At 47.8% G+C, this 20,517-nt stretch overlaps 1 protein-coding gene and 1 pseudogene across 2 annotated transcripts; both read left to right on the top strand.

Annotated features, from left to right (window-relative positions):
- The first annotated feature begins 5,320 nt into the window (after window positions 1–5,320).
- LOC308534736 (mitochondrial fission factor-like) lies at window positions 5,321–8,390 on the top strand (annotated as a pseudogene). Its single transcript has 4 exons — window positions 5,321–5,330; window positions 5,712–6,144; window positions 6,611–6,810; window positions 8,379–8,390. The product of its transcript is annotated as a mitochondrial fission factor-like (transcript).
- A 5,008-nt stretch (window positions 8,391–13,398) lies between these two features.
- On the top strand, window positions 13,399–19,795 carry IL24 (interleukin 24). Its single transcript, XM_081112382.1, has 6 exons — window positions 13,399–13,564; window positions 15,106–15,304; window positions 16,417–16,479; window positions 17,340–17,498; window positions 18,119–18,193; window positions 19,316–19,795. The coding sequence occupies exons 2-6, from the start codon at window positions 15,134–15,136 to the stop codon at window positions 19,397–19,399; spliced, it is 552 nt and encodes a 183-aa protein (XP_080968508.1). The 5' UTR covers window positions 13,399–13,564; window positions 15,106–15,133; the 3' UTR covers window positions 19,400–19,795.
- The last annotated feature ends 722 nt before the right edge of the window (window positions 19,796–20,517 follow it).

Genomic DNA, 20,517 nt, shown 5'->3' with positions numbered 1-20,517 from the left:
TCTTCTGGGGATTCTCAAAAGACTTGAGGGAGTGAACTCTTTAAGAGCCTGTGCTGTTTACATGAGCAGATGGGGCTTCAGAATGTTGAGGTTTTTAATTTGTAATCATAGGCTACTGCAACCTGGACATGCAGGCCATACTATTCCACATTATTATTTTATTGTGGGAAAGCAGAATTAACCAGGATTCAGCAATTAGATCCACTTTCTTATGGGACCATCTCTCTGGCCTGGGAAGAGGGATGGTGACTTTTCCAGGCCGTAAATACTCTGCAACAGGAAATGCCTTCTCTTCAATTTTATGAGCAATATTCAAGAGGGTATTTTTCGGAAAGTGAAGGCAGAGTCTATGGAGAGAGCCCTGCCCACTGTGGCTGGAAGCAGCGTCTACTCTTCATCAGTCCTTGACTTTTGAAGATCCCCTGGATTTGATCATTTACTTGTGGTTAGGAGTGGTTCTCCACCTTCTGGCCCTTTAAATATAGTTCCTCATGTTGTGACCCAACCATAAAATTATTTTCATTGCTACTTCATAACTGTAATGTTGCTACTGTTATGAATCGTCATGTAAATATCTGATATGCAGGATGGTCTTAGGCGACCCCTGTGAAAGGGTCCTTTGACCGCCAAAGGAGTCGCGACCCACAGGTTGAGAACCGCTGGTGGTTAGGTAAGCCTTATCAGGAACAAAATCTCTAGTTTCTCAAGCTCAGACATATCAGGCCTTAGCCTGATTTTCCTTGCCAATTTTAAGATCCATACTAAGTAAGTATGTGTGGTGGAGTGTGATTGCGTGTGTGTGTGTGTGTGTGTGTGTGTGTGTGTGTGTGTGGCAGTTGGCTTGTTCAAAACATTTTACTGGCATCTGCTAGGAGAAGGGTCCTTTCCATTTCCCCTTCCAAGAGCACAAGGCTCTCTCTGGTAGGTAGGGTGTCAGACTCCCATCCATCCTCCAGTCTGGAGCTATCGTCCCCATTATGTGACTCTCGAGTGACTGTGCTCCAGTTGCTGGATGTCAAAGTGGTCAGCCTCATGCCATAACCTGATCTCATCCTGCTGAATGCATCGTTTACATTGTGTTCAAGGAGAAAGCAGTTCTTTCCATCAAAGAAGGATTCGGAGAATCTCTGTGATTACAATGAGTTGTCTAAATAGCATATTGGATCACAGTTTTGCCTATAGCAGAGTCTGAATTCATTATCTGAGGTTTGAAAGGGATTTTAAAGGGCTTTGAATCCTTCTCCCCACAACATTCCTTATGTATTAGTCAGGTTGGGCTAAGTTATGCTGCAGTAACAGACAATATCTCAATCTCTCTCAGTGGCTGATTACAAGAGAAGTTATTTCTCACTTATTTTACATGTCCAATACATGTTAGCATGGGGGCTCTGCTCATCTCTGATACTCAGAAACCCAGGCTGATGGAAATCCTTCCACCTATAATGCTGCCATCTCCACACCAACAGGATATGAGAACATGGCTTAATTCCTTCCACCTGCAATGGCACATGTTTCTTCCACTTAGATTTAACTGGTCAGAATGGACACATGGCCATGCCTAATTTCAGTGGGGCAAAGAAGTGCAGTTTTCCTGTGTTCCACGAAGAGGAAATGTGAGGAACAGTTGGGATGTCTATCATATTTTCAAGGGGAAAATCCAGCCTAGAATACTTTCTGTTCCTTTGCTGTTTCAGGAGAGAGAGAGAGAGAGAGAGAGAGAGAGAGAGAGAGAGAGAGAGAAGAAGAAGAAGAAGAAGAAGAAGAAGAAGAAGAAGAAGAAGAAGAAGGAGGAGGAGGGGGAGGAGGGGGAGGAGGAGGAGGAGGAGGAGGAGAAGGGAAGATAAGAAGAGGAGAAAGGAAGAGAGAGAAGGGGTGAGGTAGAGAAGGCAGGCAAGGGAAGGGATAAGATTTAGTGCCATACCCTGGCTGGTGTGGCTCAATTGGTTGTAACAGGTAAATTTTGTCCTAGAACATAAAAGTAATTCATTCACATATTGGGTCAGAGTGAAATCTCTAGAAAATTTAATATTATTTAAATCAGCTTTTAGTATCTAAAAGAAATAGGTGGGACTCTGTATATCCATGTAAACTCGTGATCTTCTCAGGTGAAAGCAAAGAGGTATTTATTTATTTTTTCAGAGATGCTGAAAAAGGCATTACATAAATCTATTACTGACAAGTATTGGCAGTCCACAGGAATAGCAAATAATTGGTTATGTAAATTTTGAATAACAGGGTGTTTGAGAAGATTTATAGCTATGAGATTGTGTACAAATCTTCCACCCTTTCCTATTGAGTTTCTTTACTGGAAGGATAGGAGAATTACAGGAGCTCATACATGGAATTATAAGCCCCTTTAAAAAAGTGATCGTGTATATTGGGCTTAATTTCATCTCATGCATAAAATTATATTGGCAACTGGAAAAGACCTGAAGTTGTATTGGAATGTCCTGTAACAAATGTTAAGTTCCTCTTATGGATAAATGTTTCTTTAAAATCAATATTTTCCCAATTGGTTCAGTATCTTATTTGTTTACTTCTAAATACATTTCACTATTCTGGAAAAAGTATGTGGGCATCATTAGTTTTAAGAAAATTTTGCCCTATTAAGTGAATTGGGGCATATTTGATTAGCAAAAATATATACTGCCCCATATCATCCCCTAGTTGGAAGGAAACCGGTTCTGATTGAAAAACAGACATTGGTTGATTAGATCTCTCTACCATTTGTACAGAAGCTTCCCTCTGGGCCAACTTAGTTGGGTGTGCATGTCCCAGATGAGTCACGTAATTAATTGCTTGGGTTGGAATTCCCTGTGGGGCTCCTGCTCGTCATGGGGGCATGACGCCTGACACCTCCACAGAGATTCTCTGTCACCTAAGAATACCCGAGACTCAGGCTGGAGGACGGGCCCCTCATCTTCAGAGACAAGTGAGCTCAGGCTCTCATTTATCCAGCAAAAGGGTTTTGTTCAGACTCCCAGAAAGCGATTCTGATTGAAAAGCCAAAGTTAAAAACCAGGCACCTGTTTTCCTCTCATCATGCCTTAGCTTGGGTTCTGTCAACCCTTAACCCTTAGTTCCACCTCAAGGATTAAAAACAAAGAAGAGCTCAAATAAAATCAGGATCTCGTACCTTAAATCAGGGAAATGAACATTAAGTGCCAGGAGCCGGTCCATCCTTGCTGTTTCAAAGGACCTGGCATATATGGCATACTGTTCTTAATATGTTTCCTCACCTTCTTGGCACTATGTGTTTTAACCAAGGTCTCCTCTCTGAGAAAGGTTGTTTCCCCAGGTAGGGATTTTCCCCTGAAGTTAGGGAGGGAATAAAACCTCTTAACTAAGTGCCAGGTGGGTAATTAATCACTTTAACTACGAACAATCATGCTTAAGCTACATAATCTTTACTCCCTGGAATGGAGATAAGAAACGCCCTAACCTTTGGAATAGAGATTGATAGGATTGGAATCAACTGGTATAAATACAGATGTAACGAGACAGAACCTACACACAGAACTTAGAAGACAGAACCTACACAGAACCTAGAGACAGAAGAACTTCGCTGGAGAGAACATGGCAAAAGATCCTGGACTGAACCTGACTACAGAAATTGGCAAGAGAACCTGACTAGAACCTGGTGACTGAACCTGGTTGGAGAACCTGGACAGAACCTGACTGGAGAACCTCGCGAGGGAACATGGCTACAGAACCTGGCTGGAGAACCTGGAGAACCTAGCAAGAGAACATGGACACAGAACCTGGCTGGAGATCCTAAGCAGAACCTCTCTGGAGATCCAGACCAGAACTTGGCTGGAGATCCTGGCTAGAGATCCTGGCTAGGCTGCTGATCAACTGAACGCTGTCTCCGTGTCATTCCTTCTTCGCCGACTCCGTCCACACCTTTGGGGACCCCTGGACCTGTTGGGGTTGGACCCAAGCAATTAAGAAAGGAATTTTATGTATAAACGTCAGAACTTAATTATGGGAATGTGCTTACCCCTAATGGTCCCAGGGGTGGGGAAGTTCCAGACGTATAAGGCCCAAGAAGTCATGTGGTCTGGCCCTGCCAAGGCACTAGGGGTGAGCTAATTAAATGTTTGATCAAATATAGCAGGCTTATTTTTAAGTTGATAATTTTGTATGGTCTGCAAATGATGTTATAAATATCCAAACAGTCTTTGGCAGAAAAAAAACTTCCCACCCTGCCTAACCCAACAAGGACTACTAAGGATATTAATTCAGATAGAAGCTGAAATGGCTCTAAAAACATGGCCCTCTATAACCATTGCTGAGGCACAGGAAATTTACTTATAAAACTCTCACCTTAAAAACCCTCCCAAAACCTAACTGGTTTGGCTCTGTGGATAGAGCGTCGGCCTGCAGACTCAAAGGCCCCAGGTTCGATTCCGGTCAAGGGCATGTATCTTGGTTGTGGGCACATCCCCAGTAGGGAGTGTGCAGGAGGCAGCTGATCGATGTTTCTCTCTCATCGATGTTTCTAACTCTCTATCCCTCTCCCTTCCTCTCTGTAAAAAAATCAATAAAATATATATTTTTAAAAAAACCTCCTCAAATCCTGGCCAGTGTGGCTCAGTTGGTTGGGCATTGTCCCATGAACACAAGTTTTGGGCTTGATCCCTGGTAGAGGGCATGCAGGAGGCAGCCGATAGATGCTGTGCTCTCACATCAATGTTCCTCTCTCTATGTCCCTCTCCCTTCCTCCCTCTCTCTCTCTAAAGAAAAACAAAAACGAAACAGTAAACTATTCTTTAAAAACAAACAAACAAAAAAGCACCCCCCCAGAAAAAAACAACTCTACAACAACAACAAAAAACCCCACACAAAAACTCACCCAAGTTCACCTGATGCAAAACAAGGAGCCAATGGAACACAATGGCCCCTGCTGGTGCCTAGCACGGGTCTGGGTCTGCAGATGGTCCAAGTAAATGTCAACGTAAGAAACGTCCAAATCTGTCAGAATGTTATGAGTTTATGTGATCTAAACTGACCACCATTGCTGGGAAGCAAAATCTCAAAGGATTAGGAAAAGGCATCCCCAAATGGCAGTTTTACCACTTATTTTATACATCGGAGTCAAAGGGGAAGATGTAAAAGGGTCCCATGAAGTCCATTGGTGATAGACTACAGAGTCAGGAGAAAGCAAAGTGGGGAAACCTCTGGGATTGAATAAAAAGCGGAAGCAATAGGCATATGCCTCTTTTACATAAGCGGGTACACAGGCTAGTGAACAGTTGACAGCATGGTGATTGTGCTCTGAGGGGTCTGGAGAAAAGGAATTGCTTGATATTTGAAAAGTATGATACCAGGTATGTTATCTCAGATGCAAAAAGACAACCGACAGGCTCAGTTGAGGTGAAGATTGGCATTTGTTAGGGAACAATACCTCCCTAGGACAGTGGTTGGCAAACCGCGGCTCCCGAGCCACATGCGGCTCTTTGGCCCCGTGGCATGGGCCACGAAGTTTCAATCGCACTGTACGTGCGCGCCTGCATGTGGTATTTTGTGGAAGAGCCACACTCAAGGGGCCAGTTTGCCGACCACTGCCCTAGGACATGGCTACCCTCCTCGAACTGCTTTGAGTTAGAAAGTTTTCATTTCAGACCGTCCTACATGGTTATTGGAGGTCTCTGAGTTTGTACGGCCACCACGCAGGCCTCTCCTGAGCTTGCCAGGTTTTGTGTCCACAGGTATTAGTCAGCAAACGAGGGTCCTGGAAAACGTAAGGGTAGCCCCATCAAATGCTGACCCGGAACAAAAGTTCTAAGAAGAGTTCCACATGCTGGCGTGATTATGCAAGTGTCGGAGAGGATTGTCATAGCAGGAAATAATGAAGACATTTCATGTTCAAGACCAGCAGATCTTTACCTCATCCAGTCAACTTCCTTTAAACATCTGGCACTACAAACACCTCCCCCTGTCCTTATGCTAAGCGAAAGAGGACTGGACGTTCTGGATTTAGAAAGATCTCCTCAACCCTCAAGATGAAGAAACCTGTGCAGTTGGCAGGCTGAAAAGAGAGTGTTCTACGAGGGAAAATGCTGTTGGCCAAATTGTATCAGTTCTACTGCTGCCACTTCTGATCACCATCATGACAATGTCAGGTATGGCATTTCAAACAGAGTGTGGGGAGCCGGCACGGCCATGGCATACTCATGCCAGCTCAGCCTGGTTCAGTGACCCTGAGTGGGGGCAATGAAAGGCTTAGAAAAGACAGACAAGAGAATGAAAGCTGGGTCTCGGTGGCTTCTCTGAGAGACATCGATGACGCCCACAAGCCGTGTCTTTATTTTATAGCTGATGCCACGAGGCAAAGTAGGGGTGTGATCAAGATGTTTACAACATTCTCGTGGGTTTCGATCCTACTCAATTACATACATCTGAACTCTATCAAGCCCACATCACTCAGCCACGTGGGGCCACGTGTTCGGACCATAGGTTCAAGCTTACAATGATAGCTGTTCGCTATCATTGTGCTGGGAGGGCTCTGCCCTCTAGCTGGGACTTGCACGTGGCCATGAGAGGACTGTGCCTTCTCATTAGTCCGAGGCTTGAACCTGTCCAAACACTGTAGCCGCGCCCCACAATAGAGGCAAAAGCTGAAGGGACTTCAGATGACATGACTGTGGGAGATGCAGCTTCTTTAAGACGACAGATAATCAAACGAAATCGATGTCTACCACTTCTAGAAGAGGAGAATAAAGAACATGCTAAAAGAGAGGTGGCCATGTACTGTTTTCAATTGCTGTAGCATTCTGGCCTCTGCTGCCTCTGGTTTGGCTGCTAGAGGTAACCTCAGCTCTCAAAAAAATATTGTCTCAACAGCTGTAAATATGAAGAATTAGCAAACTTCTTTGTTTCTGTGTCTGCGTTACATGCTGTGTTATAGTCCACGCTCTGAAAATGAACTTCTTCCAGAAAGGGAGGGGGGAAGTAAAGGTACACTGTGTCCCTTAGCAGCTGCATTCGCTTTTAACCAGGTCTGCAGTAACACCTACTTACACTCTCCCTTTGCACGTTTTGTACATAGCCTCTGATTTGTTTTTTTTTAAAAGGAATTAATTTTTTTTTTCTTCAGCAGTCTGTACAAGTACTTCTCAGAATGGGGAAGGGGTAGAGAATTGACTTAGAAAAGTATCTGTAAAAGAAAACTACTTGATTTCTCAAACACCATTCAACAGTTTTGTTAACAGACATGTTTGCATCCACATTTCAACATTAACACTTCTGAAGTCATGGTCTGGTGTCAGGCCACTTTTATTAAGGGAATTCTTAACTTTTTCAGCAGTTAGAGAACACGCGTTGTCTTTACCCCCAAAGAAACCCTGGACTCAGGAGCAGTCACTTCCGTTCTGCCCACCCACCCAGCCCCTGCCTAACTCCAAGCCCCAGGCAACCACTACTCTATTTTGTGTTTCTATAGATTTGTATTTTCTGGACCTTTTACATAAAAGGTATTATAGTAATTTTTTTGCATAGCCTCTTCTTTTTAAAAAATCAAGTATATTTTTATTGATTTCAGAGGGGAAGGGAGAGGGAAAGAGAGATAGGAACGTCAGTGATGGGAGAAAATCACTGATTGGCTGCCTCCTGCATGCCCCACACTGGGGATCAAGCTCACAACCCGGGCATGTGCCCTGACTGGGAATTGAACCGTGATTTTTTGGTTCATAGGTTGACGCTCAATCACTGAGCCACGCTGGCTGGGCTTGCACAGTCTCTTCTGACCCTCAGTGGGTGCTTAGGAAAGATGTGTTTAGTAAATGAATGAATGGATGCAAGATTGAAAGGTTGCATAGAAGAGTGGCCCAGGGGAAAGAATACTGTTCTAAAAGCCAGAAGACCTATACTCTAGTTTTGATTCTGTCATTTATTTAGGTGACTTAGGAAAAATTATTAGATTTTTCTGACTCTCAGCTTTCTAATATACGATGAAATAATATCTCAAAGGGTTATGGTAAATAGCAAGTGAGAAAATTCCCCTGGAAATATTTCTATATCTGAGCATGCTGAGCAAGTGTAAGAATAATTTGTGTTTGGTTTTCCTTTCATCCTTTGGAATGCCTGTAATAAGTCATTTAATAGACCAATGATGGAGGAGAAAGAGGCATGGCAGCATGCAAGTCTAAGGGGCCAACCGGTGGACATACACCTCTCCTCTCTGCTCCTGGAACAGTGGCAGCTGCTGTTATCGGTCAGAAGAGGCCCCCCCCCCCCCGCATTGTTCATGGGAGTGGAATTCTTACGATATCCCGATAAAAGGAATTTTCTGAGACCCACACAGGAGAATGAGTGACTTTTATTTGCGTGGAATTAAATCCCTGAGTTGTGGTCCCATTTCCCTTTGTCACTCCAAGGAAGACGTGTAGCTATGGCTCTCATTAGGGCTGGAATTTGAGCCAGTGTCCGGAGTTTCTGGTCCATGTTGATCCAGTTCAATCCAGCATCAGCCTAGCATAGTTTGGGTTTCCAGCTGTAATCCATCAGCCCATGGCATGCGGGGTTCGCAGGGCCACATGGCTGTGGAGGAAACATGGGCAGGAGCAAAGCCAAAGGAGCCAGAGAGCAACCAGAGGGAGAGGGAGTTCCTATTTTGAAGGATTATGTATCCCCAAATTTTGGCCGACTTGCAGTGGCCCGCCCACTTGGCCAACCCATGGTTCCCTAGGCTAGATTGACAGGCACCTTCCCTAACTTCACTGTGCATGCATAGATGTCCCCTTTGTTGGACCCTCTCCCCTAGTGTTTTGCAGGGAATGGGCCAGTGGTTCCCTGGGGAGTGTGAAACTGCAGCTTCCTGGTGAAGTTGCCCAAATGACCATGCTTCTAATGTCTGGCCTCCCTTTTGCTCCTTTCCTATTATGAATAGCTAGCTCATTACAACGGTATTGCTACTACAATGAAAGGGGTTGACAAAATGCCCAGGTATCCTGCATCCAATGACTGCATGCGTTTCCCAGCCAAAAGGAAGATAAAAATCTCTTTTAGGGTGAAGATCAAAGTTAATGCGCTGGAAGAAATTGATGATGTAACTTTCTTTTATCTCTTGGCTCTCAGGAAATCTTAATTAATATGTTCATCACTTCTTTTCTGGGTGGCATTTCCATCAACCAGAAAGAGGGGGCATCCAGATGTAAGAGTGAGCTCTTGATTGCTTCCCACAGCAATGGACAGCGGCCCTTCTCCATCTGTGTCAATCCCTTTCTCTAGACCAGTGGTTCTCAACCTTCCTAATGCCGTGACCCTTTAATACAGTTCCTCATGTTGTGGTGACCCCCAATTTCATTGTTACAAATTGAACATAATTAAAGCATAGTGACTAATCACAAAAACAATATGTAATTATATGTTTTCCGATGGTCTTAGGCGACCCCTGTGAAAGGGTCATTTGACCCCCAAAGGGTCGTGACCCACAGGTTGAGAACTGCTGCTCTAGAGGTTTAAGGGAATTTGTAGGGGTGTGGGGTGGTAACAGATTGACTTCTCAAATGTAAAATTCCTTCTCTACAGATAGATGTACATGACAGAGGTGGCATGAGATTATCAGAATAGCAGCCCGAAATCTCACAAGGGGCATGTTGGGAAAGAAAGTGGCCCTGTGAATCAAATTTATCCTCAGAGCACCTTTCTCTCACCCAATATGTTTGCAAAGGAAATCCCCCAAGTCCCAGAAGATTCAAGAGATTGGAAGAGCCTCAGGTTTTAGTCTGGTCCAGGATGACGTTTGGATAAAAATATGCGGGTCTGGACTGGCTCCACTTTCTCCAGCCTTGAAGGCTGGTTGTGGAGCTTCCCCAGGGGAAGCCAGGGGCCAGGCCTCGCCCATCCACTCCCACCCACAAGCATTTGGGCACCGTCTCCCCAATTTCTATCTTGCTTTTCCACTCCCCTGACCATCGCATCAATCCACTGCTCCTTTCCCTAACACGGTTCTCTTCTTATCCTTCTCTGTTCCTATTTCACTCTTTTCCCCACAGCCACTGCTTTCCTCTCATCCAGAATTTCTGAGCCCCTGCACTATGGGCATTTGGGGTCACATAATTATTGGTGGTGAGGCGCCGTGCTGTGCCATGTGGGATGTTTAGCAGCATTTGTAGCCCCTTCTACTACACGTCAGTAGCACCTTCGCCCCACCCCCACCCCACTCCCCAGTTATGACAACCAGCAATCTCTCCAGGCATTGTCAGAATTCCCCCTGGGAATGCCCCATTGAGAATCACGGCTCCAGCCCTTTCCCCTTTCACTTGAAGCTCTCGTTTGTTAAGCTTTTTACCTCGTGGAAGACACTGGGTTAAATGTTTCATTTGTTTTATGTAGATGCTTCTCAAATTTCAATACACATGATCATCTGGGGAGTTTCTTAAAACACACATTCTGATTCAGTCGTTTCGGGGGAGGGTTTGAGATGCTGAGTTTCTCACAAGCTCCCAGGTTGTGTTGGGGCTGGTCCCACAGACCACACTTTGAGGAGCAAGGCTCTATGTCATTGTGTCCTGGTGGCCCAGGGAGGACTTGATTTCACAGATGGGGAAGCTGAGGCTCAGAGAGCTTGTAGGTGGCTCAGTCACACTTGGAACCCATGTCTGGCAGCATGCAGAGCTGGTCCTCATAACCAGCAATCACAGTTGATGTTGCGCCAAGGGCCTCGAGTTCTCTCCTCAGCCTCCCTTCCCAGGTCATGGTGTTACGGTCAGCTCAGCAGAGCCTGAGACTCAGGCACGTGTTTGCCTGGAACGTCCATATTATATTAATCCGTCCTTAGACAGAAGGAGCTACTCATGACCCCAGGTGGATATCCTGGAGCCTAGTGAGCTGTATCCATGACCTCATGCCTCTGTTCTGGCCTGCCCTGCTAACAGCTCATCCCTCCTGCCTACCAGTAGACAGTCATCTAGGATTGCAGCCGCCCCCGAGGCTCGAGTCCCTCTCAGCTTCCTGATTTCACTCTCTGTCTGGTCTTTCCAGCCCTCTTCTGCCTTCTTCTCATTTGTTGCCCCAACACTCTGACTTTGTCTTCTTCTTTTGTTTTGTAAATATATTTTTATTGACTTCAGAGAGGAAGGGAGAGGGAGAGAGAGATAGAAACATTGATGATGAGAAACAAGCATTGATTGGCTGTCTCCTGCACGCCCCCTACTGGGGACGGAACCCAGGCATATGCCCTGACTGGGAATTCAACTGTGATCTCCTGGTTCATAGGAGCTGAACTGGCTGGGCTGACTTTGTCTTTTCTGTCTTATCAATACCTCTAGGCATCTCCTTCCCATAGTGGTTAGGGATTTTTAGTAATGCCCTCAGCCCTGAAGGGGAAAAAAAGGGTGTGACGTGGGGCCCCACCTACACTAGAGGGCAAGACTCAGGACCTCCCAGAGCAAAGCAAAGGACTCAAGCTTGGTCCTTGTAGAGGCAGCAGGAGCAGGCCAGGCTGCTGGCTGGGGACTGCAGAGCTCTGTGTGTGATGGAGGGAAGGGTGCGAGTGCCAGAGAGACTGGGGAGAGTCTGCCAATTGGAGAGATTGGGAAGGGCTGCTCCTCCCAGTGTCTGTCTTCTGCACTGAGCTGGAGAAAGTTCTCCTGCCCCTCACAGCACACCCTACTCCTAGACCGAGGCTTAAGAATGTTTGTGCAGGAAGGTGATTTGGAGCAGGGCTCTGCAACCTCCCCCTATAAAGGGCCGGAGAGTAGATATTTTAGGCTTCGTGGGCCACACGGTCTCAGCCACAACGACTCCTCTGTGTCACTGAAGCACGACAGCAGCATAGATCAGTGAACAGATGGGCATAAACTGTATCTATGAACACTGAAATGGGAATTTCACAAACTTTTTACGTCACAGAATATCGTTCTTTTGATTTTTTTTAAAAAAAAGTATCTTAAAGTCTGAAAACCAGCACTGGCCAGTGTTGCTCAGTATTTAGAGCATCGGGCCCACATACCAAAGGATCTTGGGTCTGATTCACAGTCAAAGGCACATACCTGGGTTGCAGGTTTGATCCCTGCCCATTGAGACGTGTGCGGAAGGCAACCCATTGATGTGTCTTTCTCACATCGATGTTTCTCTCTCTCTTTCTCCTCCTCCCTCCCCCCTCCCTTCCACTCTCTCTAAAAAATCAATGGAAAAAATATCATTGGGTGAAGATTAACAAACCAACCAACCAACCAACCAACCACAAACAAACAAAAATGTATAAACCATTCGTATATCACAGAGCTAAGCCATTCTTAGCTTATACTTGGCCTGGAATATGCCAAGTATAATAGACCCTGATTCAGAGTCTAGTGGTTGTTTTTTTTTGGGGGGAAGGGGGAGGGAGTCTAGTGTTTTCCCAAGTGTTTCCAAGGGGCGTGGTCAAACACTCAGGGAAATGCTGGGCTAAGCAAAGCTAAACACCCGGCCTGCCCCTGCCCTCATGGGACTTCTCAGGTCAATATTCTCAGGAGCTGAACAGGTTTCCCAGAGAGGCTGGCACAGGCCAGGCCTCTAATTTGCTGACAATGAATCTCTTGTTTTGTGGAGTGTCTTGTAGACACGCATCTCTCAGGGCTAGGTTCTGTGGAATGTGCTTTGGGAACCCTCTGCAGTCCACCCCTGCGTGCCTTGCCAGCTGGACATACAGTCAGGCCCTGTGACTACACTCATGCTCTGACATGCCACTGTGCATCCCTGGTACAATCAGGCCCCGTGACTGCTTGATGCTCCTGACATGCCATTACTGCATCCTCTGAGGGAGCCCAGCAGAGCAGCAGAGTCCGAAGCTAGTCCACAGGACACAGGTGTTTAGGTTCTGACCCAGCCTTGCACACACAGAACCCGGCCAACATATATTGGTTGTGTTTGTCACCCTGGTTGCATGTCAGGAAATCCCCCTAAAATTCCTGTCCCTGATCCATTGAAGAAGTACTTATAGGCTATCCTTAGCCTCTTGCTACTGTCCCATCATTAAAGGGCATAACTATTGAATGATTTGAGCAGTAAGGAGGCTGGTGTACTCTACACAGCAATAACGTACTTCCACGTGTATAGACTTTACAAAGCACCTCTGTGTCATTTGCTCTTTACACCTGCCTCTGGGGGAAGTAGGGCGGTTTCCTTTTTTTTTTCTTTTTTCAAATTTTATAGATACAAAAGCTGAGGCTCAGGGTCCCTAGACTTGCCCCTGGTCACACAGACAAGGGCAAAGCCAGAACCCAGACCCAGGTATCATCTCACCTCAGGGGCGACTTTCTCCTTGCCCCATTGTCTTCTAGTGAAGGGTGACTAGGCAATGAAGTAATTCTCTAGGAAAGCATGACCAATTTCCCTTTCTCCACCTCCCTCTTCTTCCTCCTCCCCCCGCCCCAGCCCCCATATATATATGAATCTTCACAAAACTGGCCTGCACACCTTTACTTTTGAAACGACTTCCACAGCCCAGACAGGAACCTTCCACCCACAGTGACATCCTGGCTGGTGAGTGGTGAGGGTGCCTCCCAACTTCCCCCCTCGGTAGCAGGAGCCAGACACCTCCAAACAGCGAACCTCAAGCATCGACTCCAGCCTGGAGGTGAGTGATGCGGGAATTCCTGAGTGCTTGGCTTTGAGCAGCTGACTGCAGCCTCCCTGGGAATGGGGGTTGGGATGGCAGTGCCAACTCTTTCACTGAGGATGGAAGGATAAGATCTAACCGTGGATGTGGTGCCGCCTCTTCTGATTTAACACCAAGAAGAATTTAGGCCAGATGGGAGGAAAAATAGGAGGAGTATGAGGCCCAGAGATGAATTTTCCAGAGAGGCTTTGAAGTCTGTGGAGTTTGAGAGAACAGAATGGAGTTTGAGAAAGACCCGAGGGCGACACTGAAGCTCAGACTTGCGTGGCGGAGGATACTGGGCACTGGTCTTGGGTCCCACTTCCCTGCCCATATGTTGGTAGTTGTTCCAGAGACAGGCCTTCTCCCATCTTCCTGTCCAGCCTTGGGGTGGAAGACTGAGTTTCTTCAGGTGGGAGACCACTGCCTGGAATATGAAAGGTTCTTCAATGGTTGTGGAAGGAAGGAAGGAAGAAGGAAAGATGGAAAGGAGGGAGGAAGAGAGGGAGGGAGGAAAGGAAGAAGAGCAAGGGGCAAAGAAGGGAGGGAGAAGGAATGTTCTGGGTACACGTATGACAAATAGCTTGGGGCCTCTTCATAGTCATTCCCAATTGGCCCTCTAGTGCAAGTTTTCAAGGTGAGTCACCCAGAAATGCGATTCCTCCCTCCTGTTCAGTTACCTAAAAAGCCAATTCCTAGGGTCAAAAGTGAGTCGTCAGTTGAGGTAGCAGAGTGAGAGTGTGCCAGGATTAATCCCTCAGCTCCCTCGTGATGAGGAGTCAGAGGTGGCCTGGAGTGAGAAAAAGACCTGCCCAGGTGTGCCTGGTGCCTGAGGGGCAGAACTCAGATAAGCAAACTCCTAGTTCAGCTCTACCCTTGAGTTTGGGCTCCCTATACATGTTCTTTGGCACATTGTAAACACCACCCACTGCCCCCTCCCCCTGCCCATTTCTTCACTCTTCTTGGTCAAATTCTGACTAGATCAGGGGTGGGCAAACTTTTTGATTTAAGGGCCACAATGGGTTCTTAAACTGGACCGGAGGGCCGGAACAAAAGCATGGATGGAGTGTTTGTGTGAACTAATATAAATTCAAAGTAAACATCATTACATAAAAGGGTACGGTCTTTTTTTTTTTTTTTTTTTTTTTTAGTTTTATTCATTTCAAATGGGCCGGATCCGGCCCGCGGGCCGTAGTTTGCCCACGGCTGGACTAGCAGGTTGTTGGCTAGAGAGAAGTGTATGGAGTAAGGAAGAAGGTGCCCAGTATGTGTGACGTGGATGGGCATGAGGGGGTGGGCAGATAGTGAGACAGTGAGACCAGCGGGTATGAGATGAGGGGCAGAAAGACCCTCACCCCACCTTTGGGGCACCACATGTTTGCAATATTCTAACTCTAGCAACACACTGTAGTCTCAGGTTTCCTATCGGTTTGTCAGGCTGGCGAGGCAGAGCCAAGGAGCGTTATTTCTGGGTGTACCGGTCCTGGACCTCAGCGGCCTGTCTCCCTTCCTCCCAGCAGCATCCTCCCGGTCCTTCCTCTGCTGCAGATGGGCTCTCCAATGCAGAAGACAGCCCTCCCCTGCCTGAGTCTCATCCTGCTTATCTGGAGCCAAGGTCCAGGGGCCCAAGGCCAAGAATTCCAATTTGGGCCCTGCCGTGTGGAAGGGGTAGTTTTCCAGGAACTGTGGGAGGCCTCCCGGGCCGTGAAGGACATTGTGGTGAGTGAAGTGTCCTTCTGGACCCAGCTGCTGGGGTTACTGTCATGGAAAGGATAATAGTTTATGATTATGGAGCCCTTTGTGCCTTGCTAATTATCACCCTGGAATAACATTGTGAAGTGAGAGACATCGCAAGCGCACATTTCCTCTTGCACATGGGGAAACTGAGGCTCAGAAAGACATGGTCAGTCCATAGGAAAATAAACAGCTCATGAGGAATAAAGAACAGAGCCTGTTCATCCAGGGGGACAGGAGACTCCAGCAATGGGAAGTCATAGGAAGTCCTTTGAGTCCCAATTACTGGAGTTTTCACCTACTGTTTAGCCAGGATCCTGCTAGTCTGCCACCACCTGCTTACACTTTGGCTAAAGGTAGAAAGAATGGTTAATGCTGAGTGAGGGGGCTGCTGGTGAAATGTGACCGGATTTCTCTTAGGCCTGCAAGCACTCTAATATGTGCCCTCACAAATGCACTCACCTCCTTAAAGGACAATCCAGAGGCAAGGCAGAAAGTGGGCGCTCAATGGGGCAGCCTGGGAGGGCAGAGTGCTGCACTGGAGACAGGACCCCTATGTGTGATCATGACCTTGAAACCAGCCCATAAAGTACCCTCATCCCCATCAGTTTCCTTATTTGCACAATGAGGATGTGGGACAAAGGAGCTCAAAAGCTCCTTCCTCTCAATGATTCTTTGAATCGAAATCCAAGAACTGAAATGAATGAATGTCTGGGCTGCAGGGAAAGCCCCGTGGGTGAGAAAAGCAGGATTTCCCCACCTGTTGGAAAAGGGAGGTAAAATCTTGCCCTTAAGGGTTCTTGAACCAAATAGGGCTATTTCCTCTTGTCTCAGAGGAATCAAACAGGTTCCTGATCAGGCTCTAAGAACTCCTGGGATTGCATCTGACCTTGGGGGCCAAGTTTAGTGATTGTCTGTGGCTGAAACCTGTATCTCCACCCCAGGGGCCAGCTCAGCCCAGCCCTTCCTGGGCAGCCCCTGGCCTCTGAGACTTCACAGGCTGGAGAGGTTTAGGGGCCTGGGGAGGCAGCATGCATTTGCACGGTTGGTTCTATGCTGCCTCCGAACGGAGACATCTTGTCTTCCTGTTCCCACAGCAAGCTCAGGATAACGTCATGAGTGTCCAGCTGCTGCGAAGAGAGGTTCTGCAGAACGTCTCGGTAATCACACCTCCTCGGGGAAGGACATGGCTGGTCTTCTGTGTGTGTGTGTGTGTGGGGGGGGGGGGTGGTGAGGAGTTGTCTGGGGAGTCTGGCAGAAGACTTCCCTTCTGCCCCCGCCTGGGCCTACCAGGACAGGGCTGGGCAGTGAGCCAAGGAAGTTCATGCACGGGGTTTGCACCCAGAACCTGGGTTATGTGGGCTTGCGTGTGATGGCATGAGGCGAGAGTGGAGACGAAGGCTTGTAAACATCTGTCTCCACTTGGTCAGAGAGTTGCCATCAATCTTTCCCTTTTGCATCTGCTTGGGTCTCCTCCCATTTCCATCCTTTTCCTCTCACCCATCTCTGTCTTCTTGTCACCCAGCTAGTCAGCCAGCGAGCACACAGATACTGCCCCGATCCCTAAGGCGCTGAGCTTTGCTCTGGGGCTCTCAAGGGGGCTGGAGTGCAAGCCCTGTGTTCAAGGATGCTGTTTTCCCTCCTCGTTTCTTTGCCTTCCAGCCCATTTTCCTGCCAATTCACAACCACCAAGTTTTGGGTGCTTTTCAGGGTCTATCACCCCACATGGCTATTGAGCAGATGTTGGGGGAGGGGGGGTCAGAAACTAGACCTGTGTGTGCCACTGACCAGCTGTGTGACCCTGGGCAAGCCCTTCTCTCTGGGCCTGTGGTTCCTGCCAGAAACCAAAGGTGCCACTGCCCATGCTGGTGAAGGCTTCTTCACATGTAATGTTTAGCAGCATCTCCTGGAAGACCCCTGCTTCCTTTGTGCCTATCTTGCGTCGGCGACGTGTGGGTCATTCATCCAGGGCCAGGGTGGGCAGAGGCCTCGGCTCCTCCATGACCCACACCCTCCTCAGGGCGCTGAGAGCTGCTACCTCCTCCGTGCCCTGTTGAACTTCTACCTGAATACCGTGTTCAGAAACTACCACAAGAAGGCAGCTGAACTCAGGATCCTGAAGTCATTCTCCACCCTGGCCAACAATTTCATTGTCATCCTGTCGAAACTGCAGCCCAGCGTGAGTAGAACAAAGCTGGGATCAGGCACCATGGGAAACGGTGTGTTTGGAGGAGACTCCGCTCCCCTTAGCTCAGTGGTTCTCAACCTGGGGGTCGCGACCCCTTTGGCGGTCAAACGACCCTTTCACAGGGGTCGCCTAAGACCATCCTGCATATCAGATATTTACATTATGATTCATAACAGTAGCAACATTACAGTTATGAAGTAGCAACGAAAATAATTTTATGGTTGGGTCACAACATGAGGAACTGTATTTAAAGGGCCAGAAGGTGGAGAACCACTGCCTTAGCTGGTCCTGGCTTTTACTCCACGACAGGGAGTCGTGAGAAAAGAGCACAGCAGGCTTTGGACACCAGCAGTTCTGGGTTCCAGTCTAGCCAGCTGGTTGGCCCTCTGCAGTTCTCTTATGTATAATGATCGCCCCCACCTGGCAAGGCCGCTGTGGGAATTCGAGGCGGCCCTGCCACGTGGTGGGATTCAGCCTTGGCTCCTTGAGGACGTGGACTCAGCGCTGTCCTCCGAGGCCCCGGGACCCTCCGGCATCACTAGGAAGGAGTGGGAGGGGGCTTGCCTCTGCCCCCACCCAACACCAGGCACAACCTTTTTTCTGTTCTCCAGCAGGAAAATGAGATGTTTCCCATCCGCGAGAGTGCACGCAGGCGGTTTCTGCTGTTCCAGGCAGCGTTTAAGCAGGTAAGCAGGGCTGGGAGCTCAGGGCTTGCTTGAGCTGTCGCCGTCAGATGCCTCAGAGACCTAAAGCAAATGCAATGCAATCGCCTCCTCCAGGCTTGCCCCAAAGCCACCTGACTTAGCAGGAGCACAGCCGTGTTTACATGAAGTAGCATTTACTTTGCATAAACACCGCAAACGACTTACTATATTTTCCTGCCAGTTTTCAAATGAAAATGCTATTCTCTTTCCTTAGGGGATGATTTCACTACTGAGCACTTTTCCTGGGCAATTGGAGTCAGGAGTGAGGGAGAAAGAAGGAAGACTGCCTTGCACCCCTGCCCCCCCCCCCCCCCCCCCGCCAACACACACACACACACACACACATATCTCCATACATCAGTGGTTCTCAACCTGTGGGTCGCGACCCCTTTGGTGGTCGAAAGACCCTTTCACAGGGGTCGCCTAAGACCATCCTGCATATCAGATATTTACATTATGATTCACAACAGTGGCAACATTACAGTTATGAAGTAGCAAATAATTTTATGGTTGGGTCACAACATGAGGAACTATATTTAAGGAGCCAGAAGGTTGAGAACCACTGCCATACATGGTATTTTCCATAATGTTTATCTGGCTTAATTTGTGAGGAAAAACATCATGGGGAAATATATTACTTTCTCCCAAATTAATACAACAAAGAAATGCCAAATGTCATCCCCAGCTCCCCATCCCCAACATGGATGATTTTGATCATCTTTTGAAGGAACAGATACATCAGCCTAAAAATAAACGGAGAGCAATCACACACAAAGGAAAGGGGCCACCCCGGCCTCAGTGTCGGCTACACAGTGGACTCAGGAGGTGGACCAGATCCACCCACACCGGGGTTCTAGGGTTCTTGTTGGCAGGGGCCACAGATGCTTTTCCCTGGCTCCTGACCCACTGCTACCCACTGTTTTCAACCCCAAAGTGGGCAACACACACAGAGGGGGGACAAGCGATGGCTGGGTGAGTTCCTCAGAGGCCGTCCCAAAGGGGCTGCCGCCCTGAGGTGGAGTCAGCCAGGTCTGGGAGGGGTGGTCGGAAGGTAACTACGCTTGCGGCTAAGATGGCAGATCTTCAACTCTTCTTTCCCTTCAGCTGGACATAGAAGCAGCGCAGACCAAAGCCTTTGGGGAAGTGGACATTCTCCTGACGTGGATGCAGAAATTCTACCAGCTCTAATTTCCCAGACAGGAACGCCCTCCTCGTCCTCCGCGTCATTTCAAGAGTGTCCCTCCCTGTGATGTTCTCTGGGCACTTCCCACTCCGAACCGTGGGTCCCATTCTTGGTCCAGGCGTATCCCCAAAGACTTCATTCTTTAAGTGGACCCAACAACAGCCATGGAAGTCTCCCTCGGATGCTGTGAAAAAGCTACAAAGCAGGCTCCTATATTTATTACATCTCTATTTAATTCCTGTCAGTGTTTTAACTGATGTTATATATTTATTTGTTTGACTAAGATCTGTGAAGACACCAGAGACAACGCCCCATGCTTCTCTTTTATCCTCCATGATCCTTGGAACCATGTGGGGCAGTGATGGTGCTCAGTAAAGGCCTAATAAACTGGATATTTTTGCCTGTTTTGAATGGTTGGGGAACGATGAGGGATGCTGGGATATACAGTCAAATGTTTGGGCATGACTATCTCATTGTCCTGACATCTCCAGGAACAGAGGCATGAGGAAGGGGTGAGGGGGCACCAGTCTGAAATGTAAATGAGAAAAGATCTAATGCGTTAACTGCCCAATACAAAGCAAGCCCATGAAACATTGCATTTCGTGCCCACACTCCCCACCCCACTCCACCATCTGTTACCCTTGGGTGCCCTCCTTTCTTATCCTACTCATGCTTCTCTCATCTGCCACCAGAGAGGGTGCCAGGGGCAAGCTGACATTGCTGATGGTGTCATGGTAGCTGGGTGGACTCTCTGATCTGTGACGCAATTCCCTGCTAGTAAAAGGCAGGGAACTCAAATCTGGCAGCCTTTCCTTTCTATTTCTGGACAAGGGCCCAGTGAGGCTGAGTTGTGTGTCTGGGAAAGACCTTCTTCCCAACGGCAAGACTGGGCATTCTCTAGTCTCAGGCTCTGGCTTGTCTCTGTAGTTGACATCAGTCTAAAGGTACAATGTCTGCCCATGCCCTTGCGCAGAAGACTTAAGGGTAAGAGTCTGTGGAGGAGATGGGATGTCTTCCTCCATGACTGAAGTGCTGGTGCAGAGCCCATGGCCCTCCAGGACCCCAGGCCACTTTCCTTCCCCACCTTGCTGGGACCACTTGGAACTGGCCAAGAGATAAGGTG

The sequence above is a fragment of the Myotis nattereri genome, assembly GCF_964212035.1.
Source record: "Myotis nattereri genome assembly, chromosome: 18".
In the NCBI taxonomy this organism is placed as follows: domain Eukaryota; kingdom Metazoa; phylum Chordata; class Mammalia; order Chiroptera; family Vespertilionidae; genus Myotis; species Myotis nattereri.
Note: the sequence above shows the minus strand (reverse complement) of the source record. Positions and strands in the feature narration are given on the sequence as shown.

What these genes read in the sequence shown, in the direction of transcription:
- IL24 (XM_081112382.1), top strand. Translation starts at nt 15,134, where the DNA reads ATGGGCTCTCCAATGCAGAAGACAGCCCTCCCCTGCCTGAGTCTCATC. An exon ending in GGGCCGTGAAGGACATTGTG is followed by an intron (nt 15,305 to 16,416) that starts GTGAGTGAAGTG and finishes CTGTTCCCACAG; the next exon opens with CAAGCTCAGGATAACGTCAT. An exon ending in AGGTTCTGCAGAACGTCTCG is followed by an intron (nt 16,480 to 17,339) that starts GTAATCACACCT and finishes CACCCTCCTCAG; the next exon opens with GGCGCTGAGAGCTGCTACCT.